General features: G+C 40.8%; 1 protein-coding gene across 4 annotated transcripts in view; it reads left to right on the forward strand.

Moving 5' to 3' along the window:
- The first annotated feature begins 2,335 nt into the window (after positions 1-2,335).
- The window catches only part of LOC131220889 (probable LRR receptor-like serine/threonine-protein kinase At1g56140), a 45,496-nt gene continuing 30,750 nt past the window's right edge, over positions 2,336-17,081 (forward strand). For 2 of the 4 annotated variants that reach the window (XM_058215780.1, XM_058215781.1), the window contains exons 1-4: positions 2,443-2,575; positions 5,338-5,527; positions 15,133-15,204; positions 16,182-16,253. In XM_058215780.1, the coding sequence (XP_058071763.1) occupies positions 5,463-5,527; positions 15,133-15,204; positions 16,182-16,253 (209 nt within the window). In that variant the 5' untranslated portion in view covers positions 2,443-2,575; positions 5,338-5,462. Of the gene's footprint in view, positions 2,576-5,337; positions 5,528-13,135; positions 13,288-15,132; positions 15,205-16,181; positions 16,254-17,081 lie in introns of those variants that run through there. The other 2 variants (XM_058215783.1, XM_058215782.1) reach the window with 2 other exon arrangements.

A 17,081-nucleotide genomic window follows, 5' to 3' on the forward strand; every position in this document is an offset into this window, starting at 1 on the left:
CAAAAAAATGATAAGGATATAAATTTTAGGTGGACCATGCCACAAGAAAACAATAATGATTAGATATCCACCATTAAAATCCTCTTAAGGCCTAATGTACTGTTTATTTGACATCTTATTTTTTTATTAGGTCATAAAGACCCAGATGAAGAGAAAAAATAAATACCAGCTTGATCCAAAACTTTTATGACTGCCGAAATGTTTTTAATGGTCAACACTCATTAACAGTGTTTCTCGTAATGCGGTCCACTTGAGATTGTGGTATATCTCATATTTTCTTTCGTACCTTAAAATGATCTATAATAATAGATGGACAGTATGGATGAAACATGTACATCATGATGGTGCCCACAGAGCACCGAACACTAGCCATTAGCTGGTGGCCGGGGTGGCAGGGGAATAGCCAATGGGTTTCGCCAAGGAGACGGATAGGCTACTCCTCTTGACCCAGTCCCTTGGTTGGTGGTTGGTGCTTTGTGGGCCCCACTATGATGTATCTGTTTCATCCATTCCGTTCATCCATTTTTACAAATTATTTTATGACTTGTTACAAAAAATGATAGGGATATAAATCTTAGGTGGACCACACCACAAGAAAACAATAATGATGGGATATCCACCATTAAAATCCTCTTAAGGCCCACTGTACTATTTATTTGACATCCAATCTTTTGATTAGGTCATAAAGACCCAGATGAAGGGAAAAAGTAAATATCATCTTGATCTAAAACTTTTATACCCAAAACGTCTTTAATGGTCAACATTCATTCAACATTGTTTCTTGTAATGTGGTTTACTTGAGGTTACGATATATGTCATATTTTCTTTAATACCATAAAATGATCTATTAAAATAGATGAACAGTATGAATGAAACACGTACATCATGGTGGAGCCCACAGAGCACCGACCACCAACGCATGTGGCAGGGGAGTAGCCAATTCGTTTACGAGAGAGAGAGGGAGCTTGCCTTGTCTTGCCTTACGGTCGTTGAATCAGTTTCAGTTTGCCTTGCCTTGCCACCGGTGCCGACGTGCCGACGTGTTGAGATAGTGTAGATGATCAGTACCGTCCATGTTGTGGAATCAATTCCATATGGACTACTTAAGTAAAATAATACTGAACGGATGGTATTGATCATCACCATCTGTAGAAGAATTTAGAAGAATGAAAGTAAATTTTCAATGGCTTGCATTCAACCGTAAAAATTCAAAAGATTCTATCGTTACAGAAGGGTAATTATAATCAAATGTCTTATAAATGATGTTAGTCTGAAAATGGACGGTTCAAATTATCCGACCATATAAGAAAATGGGCCTCAGTGGATGGTCATATAAACTAGACACTGAACCGCGACGGATGCAAAACGAAGACGGTGTATTATTCATAAGGAAGCACTGGGATCTATTGGACGCGGGTTGGTACCGTACAGAGTAAACTCTGTTAGGCGCACCTTGATGATGGATCTTATCCACGCCGTCCATCTGGTTTGCCCTATCATTTTAGTGATTGTTTCCAGAAGTGGACTACACCACGGGAAACAGTAGGAATTGAACGCGGTGGTTGAAAATTTTCTTGATCCTATCCATTATTTTTCTACGGTTTATTCTATTGTTTATTCTATTGAATATTTGACCATTAAAAACTAATGATCCGTTGAAATTGTGAAATGATGTAATTTATATAATATCCGCTGAGACCCTGCACCTGGACACACTATTCTGCCACGTGTACTGTGGAGAGATGGATATAAAGCATTGCGGAAACGGACTGGCTACGGAAACGGATTGGCTACTCCCGCTGCCACCTACCAATGGCTGGTGGTCGGTTCTCTATGGGCCCCACCATGATGTATGTGCTTTATCCATGCCGTCCATCTATTTTTATAGATCATTTTATGGTATGAAAAAAAATATAATATATATCACAATCTCAAGTGGACCACATTACAAGAAACAGTGTTGAATGAACGGTGACAATTAAAAATATTTTGGGGCCATAAAAGTTTTGGATCAAGATGATAATTAATTTTTCCCTTCATCTTGGTCTTTATGACCTAATCAAAATATTGGATGTCAAATAAACAGTACACTGGGCCCTAGGAGGATTTTAATGGTAGATATCCAATCATTATTATTTTCTTGTAGTGTGGTCCACCTAAGATTTAAATCTATATTTTTTGTAAAAACCCATAAAATGATCTGTAAAAATGGATGAATGGAATGGATGAAACACATACATCATGGTAGGGCCCACAAAGCACCAACCACTAGCCACATGGATGATGTCAGGAGCAGCCAATCCGTCTCCCTCTCTCTCTCTCTCCCCCTCTCTCTCTCTCCAAAAATCACAACAAGAGGATACGAGCATTTGGGTCCATTTCCTCTCTCTAGAAGATCATTTGGGTTCATTTCTTCTCTCTCAGCCATTTGATGCGGAAAGAGGTTTCGATAGAAAGATTAAGTTGATACGAAAATCTCCATCTTATATATTACTTGTATTTTGCTTTGGGTGTATACATCTCTTGTATTTGGTAGAGAGGTCCACAGCTCGAACTACAACAGACCCATTGGAAGGCATGTACGACACCTGTCTGTGTATTTATATATGTGCTATACATGCAATTGCAAATAAGCCCTTTTGGTGGGAAATTGGAATTTTGTTTATACATTAAAAGAAGAATCCTCCCGCGGGGGAAATTTTTTAGTATTGACGCGACCTTCCACGCGACCTTCGTTTTTTCAACCCGAGCAAGACTTTAGTCACAAATTTAGACCTTTATCTGAACGAGCAGACCAATAAAGATGAAAATACCCTTACCTTTTTAATTACTTTTACCTGAAAATCAATATTTTTATTATAAAACCCAATTTTCATACTTAGAAAAATCTAATTTCCTAACATAAATTTTGGGCTGATCAGAAAAAAAAAAAAGCATAGAAGGGAAGCGTCTACAGTGCTAATTTTTTCCCAGAGCATTCTTAGTTACGGTGCCCTTACTTGTGTCAGTTCACTTAGACGACCCAAGTCAGTCCAATTTATTGATCTGGTTTGTTCATTAGGTCCAACCTATGTTTAATTGACTACCATGAAAACATCACACCAATCTAACAAATTTTAACCGTTGATCATCGGGTTTTAATATGGACGGTCAAGATTTATTACAATAAAATAGGTCCAATTGACAATCTGGTCCATCTATTTATTAGGACACGTCACGGATTGCTTATAATTTTAAAGAATCACTATGTCTAAGGAATCGTAGTAATCTCATCCATAGCTTGGAAAGGAAGGCTATAGAAAATAAGGCAAAATCGAGGGTGAATTAGAGCATTCGATGAATTTGATTTTTGGATGGTAGTCCATGAAATGTGTTCTGGACTTAATAGACTGTCCAGATTCATCAATTGAACTATCCAAATGGACCGATGTAAATAGGAGCACTATAACTTAAAAGAGTGCTCTGGGAGCAGTGGAGCATTCTCTAGATGAAATGTACCATTTTATTTATTTGTCTCTGTGATTGAGATCGAAGGTTTGGTTGTTTTTCTTCGATACAATAGAAACCCATGTGAGATTTCAAGTTTTTTTTTTTTCCTCAAAGAAAGAGAGAATTATTATCTTGGGGGATTTGGAATAGTCAATGAGAGAGAGAGAGAGAGTCACCTTCACCAGCCAAAGGAGAGTTGGGTGCAAAGCGTATATACTGAACTTTCGGTGTATATACTTTTGTATTATCTCTGGTCATGGTTGGGCAGTGATGCATGCAGTTTACGAATACTCTCTTTTAATGTGAAATTAGAATTTCTTTAAAAGTACCATTTTTTGGGCTCTCTAATTTTATTTTATTTTATTTTGCTTGCCAAACAAGTAAAACCCATCTGAGATTTCTAGCTATTTTTTGGCCTTTGTTCTCAAAGAAAGGAAAATTATTTTGGGGCTATGAAATGGTCGTTGAGAGAGATAGAGATTCACTTTCACCTACTTAAGAGCATTTGGTTCAAGGAATATACACTGGACTTTCGGTGTATCTACTTTTTATCGCCTCTGATCATGGTTGGGCAATGATGAGTGGGGGCCACCACATGCTTAGTGTTCGTGGGTGTATCCATAGTCACTATTTGCCTTTTCCATAAATCTGAACTCAGAAGTTAGAAGTTGGTAAATAGCATATACACCCAATAATTCGGTGTATCAATGGGGGAAAAGCATATACACGAACGGTTGTATGCATGCGCCGTGCACCGGATTGGTAGAGTACTGTAATTTTATATTACTATAATATGAGTACCTGTCACGGTATCCAAGGTGACTTAAACTGTAATTTTTCATTTTTCAAAAATTATTTTTCTTGGAACGGTGACATCATTTTATTTTTGTTTTTCTGTACGAGTGAATCAGATGCCACACGCGTGGGCGTTGTGCACGAGCTCCACACTGTTCATCTGACGGGGCTACGTTGATATTCAGAAAACCATGCACGTTGGACATTCCCATCCATCCGATCATGACTTTTGGGATTGTTTGGAACCTTTACCTTTGACCATTCATTTGCAATCCTCACAAGTAATGCTATGGGGTGGTTAGGATTGTTGGGTGGGTGAGAATTATGGACGATGGCGGATGTCTGGTGGGCCTAGCCAGATGAACGGCTGGATCACGTACATGTGTTTGCTCATGATATATTACAATATTTTATTTAATTAAGAATGGAATGGTTTTGCCATTGGTAGCAAAACATTGAATCTAAAGCAATGTTGACTTTCTGATGCTAATGGATGAAATCTATCAGGGCCATCAACCAGCTGGGTCCATGGGGCTAGGACTGTTCAAATGTTGGATTATTCGGATGTGTTGCCATAGGGTACAATGACTTTAGCCTATGATTTTGGGTCATTTCTCAATGATCCAAGCTGTTTATATGATGGGCCTCACCTTGGATGGGGGACGACAGAAGATTATCTCTTTGATTGAATATTTAAATTGGTTCGTGTGGTTTCACGATCCTAACTGTCTGAACACACGACCTTTGCCTGTTGAACTTGAATGTGTATCTTTCCGAACAATCCATTGGCAAAGCCACCTTTGAAATGGTTCGGAGTATCAGACAAATGGAATTCTTACTCTATAAGCCATCCATGGTGGGGCCCACTGCCATATGCCCAGCGCTGTGTCCAGCAATTGAAAAGAGTTGTGCTTTCAAAACTGAAAAATAGCAAGCGGTTGTAAGAAAGAGAGGAAATAATCCAATGCATGATTACATAGCTGAATCATGACCATCCATGCATGAAGTGATCCGTATTGTTGGCTCTTAACACATTTCGTTTGGATGGTGCAGTGGTCGCTCTAAACTCCATCTTTTGGGAATGGAATGTGTCCGCATTGCCTCCGTGGAACATAAGTGGTGATCCATGCAGTGGGGTCGCTGTTGATGATTCGAAGAGCATTGACGATGATGTGGACATGAACCCGGCCATCAAATGCAAATGCACGTTCGACAACGGGACCACCTGCCACATAACAGCACTGTATGTATGCTAACGCACACGCTATACATTGAAAACCTGATAGACATAACACATCCTATCTGTTCTGTGACTTTGCTACATGGTGCCACCTCTTATATGATCCCATGATCTGGATTGGGCCTGTTAATTGGCTGGGATTTTATGATTGGCATCTTAGGCCACATGTCGTCTGCGATTTTGCTTCATGCTCTCACCTCTATCCATTTTGTGTAGTCGTTTTTTAACAATCTTTGAAATTTCATTGAAAAATTTGACCAATTTCCCAATATTTTCCCATCCTTTCCAACAACAATGATACATCACGCAGTACAATCAATATATCCTATATGATAATCTTTATGTACCCGTATCCCAAGGGTGCGATACATTATGCGACAATGATACATAAAACATTGTATATATCTATTGTTATGGGTAAAATAGACTGACCAGATGTATGAGACAGATAAGCCAAACAACTATACTCGATGATTATGGATTGCTTCGACCTCAGCCTCCATTACCAACCTTGGAGGTCGACATTGGATATGACCTTGGCCTCGGTTACCAACTTTAACCTCGGATAGCGAACTCGGCCTCAGGTGCCAACTTTGACCTCGGATACTGACCTCGGCCTCGGGTATCAACCTCGGCCTCAGAGGTCAACTTCGACCAAAGACCTCGAACTCGGAGGTCGGCTTCAGATATCGACCTCGGCCTCGTTACCAACATCGACACTTGGAATATATTGAGATAAGATCTTTCCGAGATCTTCGCCGTGGATCTTGGGGAGATAACCACGACGCATCTAGAAGAAGATCTCTTCCGTAATACGCAGTCACTAGAGGCATTGTAATATACGTCATCGCTCCCAAAAGTCTATAAATAAAGGCATCCTCTACAATAAAACGCACAACAACTATCTCGATTGTTCTACTCCTCCTTTGAAACTAACTGACTTAGGCATCAGAGGGTCCCTGGCCTTAACCGGCGCCCCCAATGTTTTCTCTTATTTTTCAATAAATCGCAGCTACTCCGGTTATACAACCGCGCGCGCGCGTGTGTGTGTGTGTGTTCGGGGGGGGGATGCTCTCATGGGAACTTCATGTGAACTTTTGACGCATGATGTGGTCAGAAAAATCGAACGGTCCACTAGATGAGTCAAATCATGTGTCACTAGAGGTCAGGCTCAATCAATCGAGGGAGCTGCTCGACTAGTCGAGGCACGCTCGACTCAAAGTCCAGCGAGCTCGTTTTTTGGGTGTCCGTGATGCTCGACCAGTCGAGGGTCAGGCTCGACCGGTCGAGCGGGTTGCTCGACCAGTCGAGGCCCTCCTTCAACTAGTCGAGGTTACGCAGATCCTGCGCGGACTGCGTAAATTTGAGGCGGTTTCCGGACTTTTCCAAAGGAGGTGCGTAAGTGGAGTTTCCTAAACTATAAATAGGGGTCCCTAGGGCTATTCTAAAGTATTCTAAGGCTTTCTAAATGAGTTCCATGGGTTCCTAAAAGGGTTTTAGGGTTTCTATAGGGTGTAGTGAGGGTGAGATTCGAGGTTGTTCGAATTGGGTAAGTCCTCTCTCTTTGTAATTTCTATTTTCATAGTGGAGATCTGTCGCTTTGTGCCGTGGTTTTTTCCCGCAAGGGTTTTCCACGTTAAATCTTTGTGTTCTCTTGTGTGTGCTTGGTGCCATTAGATTGCTATCCTAGATCTAGATCTGTGTGATTCCGCAGGCCAAAATCCCAACAAGTGGTATCAAAGCAATCGTTGGGGCATAGATTTGAATCTGAGGAGTTAGTAATAATGGCAAGTACTAGGTATGAGATTGAGAAGTACTCAGGGAAAAATAATTTTGAGTTATGAAAGATCAAGATGATGAGTTCCTTAATCAAGCAAGGCGAAGATGGTGCTCTTGAAGAGCGAAAGTCTACTATGACTAATGATGATTGGAATACTCTTGATAAAAGGCTTTATCATTGATCCGTTTATGTTTCACGGATGAGGTTCTCTACAATGTCATCAGAGAGAAAACTGCGGCTAAGTTATGGGCGAAGTTAAAGGCTGTCTAGCGAAAAAATCCTCTGAAAATCGCCTACACTTGAAGCGGCGGTGGTATAACTTTAAGATGGCAGAGGGTGGAGATTTGGAGGCTTACATTAGCAACTTTAATAAATTAGTTTGCAAATTACTGGATATGGAGGAAGTGATGAAAGATGAAGAACAAGCATGTATGCTGCTGAATTCTCTTCCGACGTCTTATGAGTCATTCAAGGACACAATGTGCTCAACGAATAAAACCCTGAGTGTCGACACCGTTATCTCGGCCCTTCAAGGGAAGGCTATGAGAAAGCTTAACGTCGACATGGGGATATCTTCTGAGGCACTGCTTACAAGGGGTAGGAATTCTGAACAAGGTACAGTTCTTCAAGTTCTAGGTTCAAATCCAAGGGTAAGGGCAAAGGAAAGGTAAAGTGCTGGAACTGTGGGAAGGAAGGACATGTGAAGAAGGATTGTGAAAATCCTAAATCGAAGAGAGAAGATTTTAAGGCTTCATATAGGGAGGCCAATGCTGCTACGTCAGATGGATCGAGTGGATGTGGTGATAATGTTTTGTTTGTGTTTACTATCAGGCGGTCATACGATGATCGTAAGGATGAGTAGATGCTAGACATAGGAGCATTTTTTCACATGACTCCTCATCGGAGTTAGTTCACCAGCCACAAGGAGTGCGATGGTGGACAGCTATTTATGGGCAATGACATTGCCTGTAATGTTATGGCTATTGGTACGGTGCGTATTAAGATGGTTGAAGAGGTAGAGCGTACCTTGACTGATGTGAGGCACGTTCCTGATTTGAAGAAGAATCTGATTTCTCTTGGTGTACTTGAGGCAATGGGCTGCAAGTATACAGGTATTGATGGTGCTCTTAAGGTATCTAAGGGGGCATGGGTAATCATGAAAGCGCAACAACTCGGTAACTTGTACAGGTTGATCGGGAGCACTTCAAAAGGTGGAGCTACAGTGGATGTCGCGGATTCCACCTTTGCACGTGTGTGGCATGCTGGGCATGGCCACATGAGCTGGCAGGGCAGGAAGGCTAAGACGTGCAGACAGGGATACAGAGCAGGTGGAGCAGCCACCTGTAAGAAGAATCACATGGCATGATCGCAGGATATCGGCGAGGTATATGGATGACTCCGATATCGCAGGAGATTCATCTTCTATTCAGATGGCTCTAGGTGAGCCTGGTGCTGAGAAGTGTGAGGTGACTATGGGTGATGTGATGGATTTGTTGTACCAGACCGACATATGGGAGTTGGTGGAGCTTCCAGTGGGCCAGAAAGTGGTTGGATGCAGGTGGATCTTCAGGAGGATACAACATAGATATAGGGCAAGGTTGGTAGCGAAGGGTTATGCTCAGAGAGAAGGAATCGGCTTCTTAGAGATATTCGCGCTGACGGTATAGTAGGTGTCTATTAGATCCGTGATTAGCGCTGGTTGGCCAATGTGATCTTGAGCTGGAAGGATGGATGTGAAGTCTCTGCTAGAGAAAGTGAAGAGCAGATATACATGAAACAACCAGAGCGGTTCGAAGTTAAAGGGGCTGAGAAAAGACTTTGCAGGAAGTCGTGGTTCGACCTGTCGCCCAGGCAGTGGTTTGATTCCTTCATGATGAGTCAGGAATTGATGACATATAGATCGCTAATTATGACATGTCTGAAATCAATGTACAGAAGACTCGGTTAAGTGGGACATTCAGGATGAAGGATCGAGGGGGTTGCAAAGATGGTTCTCGGAATTGAGACTGAAGGAAGAGTAGGCTTTGGTAATCACAGGAGGAATACCTTGTGTGTAGGTATTGATCAAGGATGTGATGGGCCAGGTAAAGCCGGAGAGCGTTCCCTACGTGTCTCTCCTCAAGTTTTCCTCAGGACATGGCCCAAAACAGATGAGGAAAAGCAGAATATCTCATGAGCCTTATTCGAATACGGTTGACAGTATATGCCATGGTCTGGATTAGACCGGTTATTTCACAGGCTATCAGTATTGTGAGCAAGTACCCCGGCAAGTAATATTGGGTAGCGGTGAGATGGTAAGAAGAATACGTCTTTTCTTTTGAGAAGACAGGAGCAAAGGTGGTTGAGCACGTGGATTTTGATTCGGCAGACATGCTCACCCAGATCGTTCATACAGAGAAGTTCAAGTTCTGTGTAACTTCTCTGGGCTTGGCGATAGCATAAAAGAAGGACGGAGTGTGCACGAGAAGCTATGATGTGATGCAGAGATAAGAGAAGAGGTCAAGAAGCTACACGATTGAAGATTGAAGACATGGTGGAGATTGTTGTTAGAACAGATGTCTCCAATCCGTTTTGGGTTGCTCGACCGGTCGAGGGTCAGGCTCGACCGGTCGAAGGAGCTACTCGACTAGTTGAGGCACGCTCGACTCAAAGTCCAGTGAGCTCGGTTTTTGGGTGTCCGTAATGCTCGACCAGTCGAGGGTCAGGCTCGACTGGTTGAGCGGGTTGCTCGACTAGTCGAGGCCCTCCTTCGACTAGTCGAGGCTACGCAAATCCTGCGCGAACTGCGTAAATTTGAGGCGGTTTCCGGACTTTTCCAAAGGAGGTGCTAAGTGGAGTTTCCTAAACTATAAATAGGGGTCCCTATGGCTATTCTAAAGTATTCTAAGACTTTCTAAAGGAGTTCCAAGGGTTTTTTAAAGGGTTTTAGGGTTTTTAAAGGGTGTAGCAAGGGTGAATTCGAGGTTGTTCGAATCGGGTAAGTCTTCTCTCTTTGTAATTTCTATTTTTATATTGGAGATCTGTCGCTTTGTGCCATAGTTTTTGCTCGCAAGGGTTTTCCACGTTAAATCTTTATGTTCTCTTGTGTGTGCTTGGTGCCATTGGATTGCTATCCTAGATCTAGATCTGTGTAATTCCGCAGGCCAAAATCCCAACACTTTTGACGCATGATGTGGTCAGAAAAATCAAATGGTCCACTAGATGGGTCACCTCATGAAACCCCCAGAACTAACTTTTTTTGCCTGATTTAAAAATATGGTGGGGCATAGCAAATTGAGAATCAAATTAAGGGCTTGGGGGTTTCCAATTTGCTTTGGCCCACTAGATTTTTGGTTCAAGTATAAAAGTTCACTTATAAGGTTTCATGAGGTGATACATCTAGTGGACCGTCTAGATTTTGTGCCCACATCTTGCGTCAAAAGTCCTCACAAAGTTCTCATGCATCTCTCTACTGAAACAAAAATCTAGTGGGCCAGAGCAAATTAGGGGTTTCCAAAACAGAGCAAATCTCTGTGTATGAAAATGTACGTGGTTCAAGTAGGCCCCGCTATAGTGTTTATGTGAAATCTATCCTGTCCACCAAGGGCGTCACCCCATGTTAGATCCAAAGCCCAAAAATCAGCCCATTTGCGATTTGGGTGGACCACAATATTGGCAAGAGTATACAGGCTAAGTCTCACCCTACAAACCGTAACCCTTAGCATAGCGCACAGGAATCACAGAGGGGTCCAAGCCTATATTTTGGAGTGACATCTATCGGTAGGATTGGATCTCACATACACATTATAATGGGCTCCATTAAAAAACAAGGGTTGGCGTCCCCAAAAAATTGTTTTTTAGGATTTAAATTGCGGCGGCAGCAGCGTAACACAAGCACCAACATCATGTATTGCTAGAAAAGCTCTATGGGCCCCACCATGATGTATGTGTTTTATCCATGCCGTTCATCCATTTTTTTAGCTTATCTCAGGGCATGAGCCCAAAAATGAGGTAGATCCAAATCTCAAGTGGACCACACCACAAGAAGCAATGGTGATTGAATGGCCACCATTAAAAACTTCATAGGGCCCACTATAATGTTTATTTGCCACCCAACCTGTAAATTAGGCTACGTAGACCTAGATGAAGTCAAAGCACAAATATCAGCTTGACCCAAAACTTTTGTTGCCCCTAAGAAGTTTTTAATGGTGGGCCTTCAATCACCACTCTCTTATGGTGTGGTCTACCTGAAATTTGGATTTGCCTCATTTTTGGATTCATCTGCTGAAATGAGCTTGCAAAATGGATTGACCACATGGATAAAACACATATATCATGGTGGGTCCACAAAGCTTTTCAAGCAGCACACAATGTCGGTGCTTGTGCTAACGTTAGGCAATCCGAGTCCTAAAATCCCTAATGTTAGGGGACAATGAACCTTGTTTTCGATGGGACCCACCATGATGTGTATGTGAGATCCATGCCGACCATTAGATGCCACCTTAAAATATAGGCCTGAAGCCCAAACATCAAGCTAATCTATGATTCAGGTGGGCCACACTAAGGGTTACAATTTGGAGGATGAGACTTGCCATGTACACTCTTTCCAATAATGTGGTTGATGTAGAGCGGGTTGCGGACACTTTCATGGCCAAGATGGACCAGAGAAGGCTAGATGGGAGGCAAAAGTGATCAGGACCGTCAGAACCCTAAAGCAGGCGTATCTCGCAGATTGGAATGAGTTATTCGACATACCATATATGATTTTGAGGTAGGAGAATCTTCTTTAGCCAACCAACTTGCTACTCCGGGTTGCCCATGCCAGATTTGCGAGATTCCATCATATCGACAGTTGAAAGTCCATTTTAATTCCGTTTTTACTATTTATAGTAAGTTTTAGTTTGATCATAATTCTTGATCCTCTAAGTTGTAGGAGTTGTGCACAACATGAAAAGGGCTTAGAAAAATTAGCAGAATAATGTGGTTAGGCCAAATTGGACACTTACTATTTTTAGCCAAAAACCATGAAGTTTAATAGAAATCATGACCGTCTATAAATAGTAAGTTTAATATTTATGGTAAGTCACGTTTTTTAGGGAGTTTAAGTTGGAGTTTGATTCCGAAACTTCTTCTTAGGTTTGATATCACTATTTTGAGGATTGTAAATTTGTTTTTATTATGAATCAATTTATTTTCAAATTTATTAGAATTTATTTGTATTTTTCTAATTTTCCTTGTGGATTCAAGGAATCTATGTGAGGAGTCTAGAGAAGCTCCGTGGATTCGGAGTAATTATCCCTCGAGGAAGATGGTGATCGACCTCATCATGTTCATCCCTGTGTCAATGGTCCACCTGAATCACGGATGGGTGTGATTTTTGGGCTTCGGGCCTAACATGGGGTGACGCACTTGGTGGACGGAGAAGATTTCACATAAACATCATGGTGGAGCCTACCTTCGCTGCAATTTTTTTTTTTTTTCCATTCCTTTATTTATTGCTGCTAATAAAATTAATTATTCACCGCTTACCAAAATGGTTGTACCTTCCAACTTGTTGTACTTGAGAATTTGTGTGTATGTATAATTGTTACACAATATAGGGATAAACATGGCAAAACAATTAAGAAAGTCAATATTTTGAAAATCTAGTGACAATATCAGGATAACTTCGTGCAGCTAATTTCTCGTGAAAAAATCACATGATTTTCAAATTTTCAGCAGTATTTGTATCATTGCCCACTGGAGTCCAACCGATTGACAAACACTATTCAGGACTTTCCATCTGGTGGCCCCCAACACAGAGATTCAGCAGCCCAAATTCCCACCAATCGTTTCATCCTAACCATCCATGGCATTGAATGTGGACCATTGCTCCTCTTCTACAAACCATCCATCCACGGTTCATGGACCAGAAAGTTTGTGTCATCCAACTTAATCATTTTTCACTATGAGGATGGAGGATGTGGCCCGCTGGATGAACTCTATATCACGATGAACTGAAAAGGTGGGCCCCATCACCATACCATGTATCCATTCTTTGCATTGATAACAGTAATTCAAATTATTGTATTCATTAACAGTCAAACTACTAGCACTCTTTCTGTTATATCTTCAAGTTACTTGACAATATCTTAGTTGATTGCATGTTACAAACTTCAATCATTTCTATGAACATGTTATATTTCCTACATCATGAGGAAGATTTTGTAGATCTTTTTGAACTGAAAATTAACATGATTTCTATTTCATAGTGTATGTCATCTTGTGGGATTTTATTTTCAAGGTATAAAAAATCAGCAACGTAACAGGTACGTGTTATGGATAGAAGGGGCCCTGTAATGGTCTGTTATGGGGCCAAAACATGTTTTGAATAAGGCACTTTGTTTCAAACTAAGTTTTAATCTTCATAATAGACCATACATCATCTATGTTATCATCTCCAACTTTCACTGATGCTTTATAATAGACTAATTCACTTGCAACCTATGAAACGGTTGAGAATCTATCAAATATTGTTTCTGTTTATAAGTTTATCATTGTTGTGTTTCACTATAAATTATGAGTATCACTATAAGTTTATCATTGTTGTGTCAATGGGTCAGGCTCAGTCTAGGAAAAATGAAAATTTGGAATAGGACGGCCGAATAGTTCATTATCTGGGCCGAAGCTGACCCCAGGCTCACACGTTGACATTCGTAAGGAGCCTTGTGCTTGGCAATGGGTTGATTCATCTTAAGAGCCTTACACTCCTATACAATTAAAAGACATTTTAAAATTTTTCTAAAGATAAATTAGACTACGTCGAATTTACTAGGCTTGGACCTGCACGGGGTTTAGGTGAATGGTGAGTGCTGTGGGTTTGCTCTCCACATACGCAAATTCGATTCCCCTCTCCGAGATTACTCGATGCACATGGGTGATTGTGTGCATCTGCAGGATTAGTCTTGCCCTAAAAAGGAGCGGGGACACCTTGTTGTCATTGGGTGTGTGTGTGTGTGTATTAGTGTTTCAAATAGCGCCTGTAGTGTACGCTACGTAGCGTAGCGTGGCCGTAGCGCTACGTAGCATCCCAAATAGCGTAAATCCCCTGTAGAGTACGCTATAGGGGTCGTGGCGTATGCTACAACTACGTAGCGTCCGTAGCGTAAGCTACAATGTATTTTTTTACTATTTTATTTTTATTTTTATTATTTTCAAGTTTTCTTTGTTTCTAATGTTGAGGAATCTGACACTTGTATTATACTTGATACTTTTAACCTATGGGATTTTTATTTCTTTTCATAATTGTGACTTGTGGTTTCAATTAGACATTATTAATTAAAGTGGTTTGCTTAGAAAGTTGTTGATGTGATAATTATTTGATTTGGCTTATATATATGGATTGGCTTTTGATAAATGATAACTAATAACTTTTTTTAATATGCTTATAATTGATAAAAATGAATAATCTTTTATGCATTTTTATATATATATTTTTCCTTTTTTTTTTTCACTATCTATTATTTGTCCTATTTTTAAATTAAAAAAATAGAAGTATCGTGTAGCTCATGCTACACGCTATGTATTTACACTACATGCTATAGAGGGCTGAGTGCTACGCATCACGCTACCGCTATTTAAAACACTGATATATATATATATATATATATATATATATATATATATATATATATATATATATATATATATATATATATATATATATATATATATATATATAAAATACTAGACTTGGCCAAGCCATATGGCCAACTCATCCAAGTCTTGACTAATTTGTTGACTGAGTTGAGTCTAAGTTACTAGTTTTAGAATACTGATAAATTCATTCTTTTTATTTTTTCCCCTTCAGAAAAGTTTATGCTTTGAATGCAAGAGGCTCAATCCCGTATGCGCTTCGGTATCTGTCGCATCTCACCAATCTGTATGGATTTCTCCTCCTTAGAATAATCAGTACATGAACAAAACACCCCTTTCCGCATAGGGGTCTTTTGAGCATATGAGAGTTACAATTTCAGCTGGCCCATCTGATTTTCAAGCCCATTCTATTGTGGGTTGGGCTTGGGTTAACTTTTGGGCCTGCAAGCTTGGGTCTACTTCAGCCAACAAATAAATGTATCATTTGTATTGGACATCATATAAACATTGGACCCCACCATGAAGGTCCTGTGGTGAGGAAATCCAGCCAATCTGCTCACCAGGCAGACTGCTCTACTTAGCGAGCTGGATACACCATTGAAATCAAAAGATGGCCAATGGTCTGACTCATTGTACACATATGGTCCATCTAATGTGTGGATCAGCCTACTTTTTTAGACAAGTGATCTTCAATATGGGGTCCACCATTTACATGGCTCAGATGTCCTAAACACGTGAAGCTTTTTCGGGATAGAGGATGCTGCATGCCAAGGTAGACACCAATTATTTATGTTGATGCCTGATCAGAGCCGGACATTTACCTGTTAGTGGTGTTATGGGCCAGGCGTTGGCGTAGCTGTCAGACCTATGGGTCAGGGCCCGTAAAATAAATGATATGGGCTTGGGATCATGGGCTTAGGCCCAGTCTGCCCATTGTTTCAGAGAAGCAATGGAACGAGAAGGCACAAAGTCTGAAACATCCATCAGGTAGGCTGCTGTCAGAAAGTGCACCAATCTTATGATCATGTCCATTCGATCAAAGGCCACTAAAGGGGTAGTTGAAAGAAAAATATGTTAACAACCACATTGGAGTCCTTTATTTTGAATGGTCGGGATGATTTGATCGATGTGATTCAGGAAGATAGCCCATCTGTGGGGCCCCTCCTGATGGGAAATTGGGACCACTTGATATGTGTGGCCCATCTTTGCTGTTTCAATACTTCTAGTCTACTACTAAGTTCAATGTTTGGTCTATATTTGCAGGAATTTGGGTCGAAATTACTTAACCGGTGCCTTACCTTCATTTATTGGCGATTTAACATCCATGCAATACCTGTAAGTTACGTAACATCATCTAACATGTAATTAAAATTAGTTCGGCCATGATCATAATGTAGATGATGGTCATGATATTGATGATCATGAGCATGATGTATTCGTTGGCAATGATCATGATAATGTGTTGTTGGGGATGATGCTCAAAACCACTCTGCATGTGGTCTTACAGTCATTGCATCTAGATTGTCCATTCGGTGGCCACTACCATGGATGCCCCATTGGTACATAATTACACTGATTGAACAATGCTGGCCATCTGATCAATGGGCCTTTAATCATTGCTTGTTGTTGGATGACCATTTTTATTTTAGAGGAATGATCTAGTGAGCTAACCGTATGGAAATGTTTCCATGCACCTAGTTGCATTTGGACTTGCTAGCATCCTCATCACCTATCTAGACTGTCCATTAGATTCCGTCCCCTCTTCATAAGCTTCCTTGAAAAAATCATACTGATTGCATTATCCAAACCGTAAAGTCAGTGGCATGCAAAAATGGATGGACAAGATTGTTCTTAGAGGACAGGGTCTAGTCATGGATGCCGAAGAGCATTGGATTGATGTGGGTTTTCAGAGTGGTGGACAAAGTGTTGACTGAACCAGATGGACAGTTCAGATTGATTACCATGCACTGAGCCCGCCAGATCATGTCTCTTTATTTATTTTAAACCTCCATTTGAAGGCCAGCAATGCAGACAACAGACCGTCAACAGTGCAGTCCATAAGGTGGATGGATAATCAGAATGGTCCCCATGCTTCACACTGTTATGATGGGCCAAAATCTGCATTTGACACAGATAATTCTGGACCATCAATATTGATGAATG

This window comes from Magnolia sinica, chromosome 12, assembly GCF_029962835.1.
Source record: "Magnolia sinica isolate HGM2019 chromosome 12, MsV1, whole genome shotgun sequence".
NCBI lineage: Eukaryota > Viridiplantae > Streptophyta > Magnoliopsida > Magnoliales > Magnoliaceae > Magnolia > Magnolia sinica.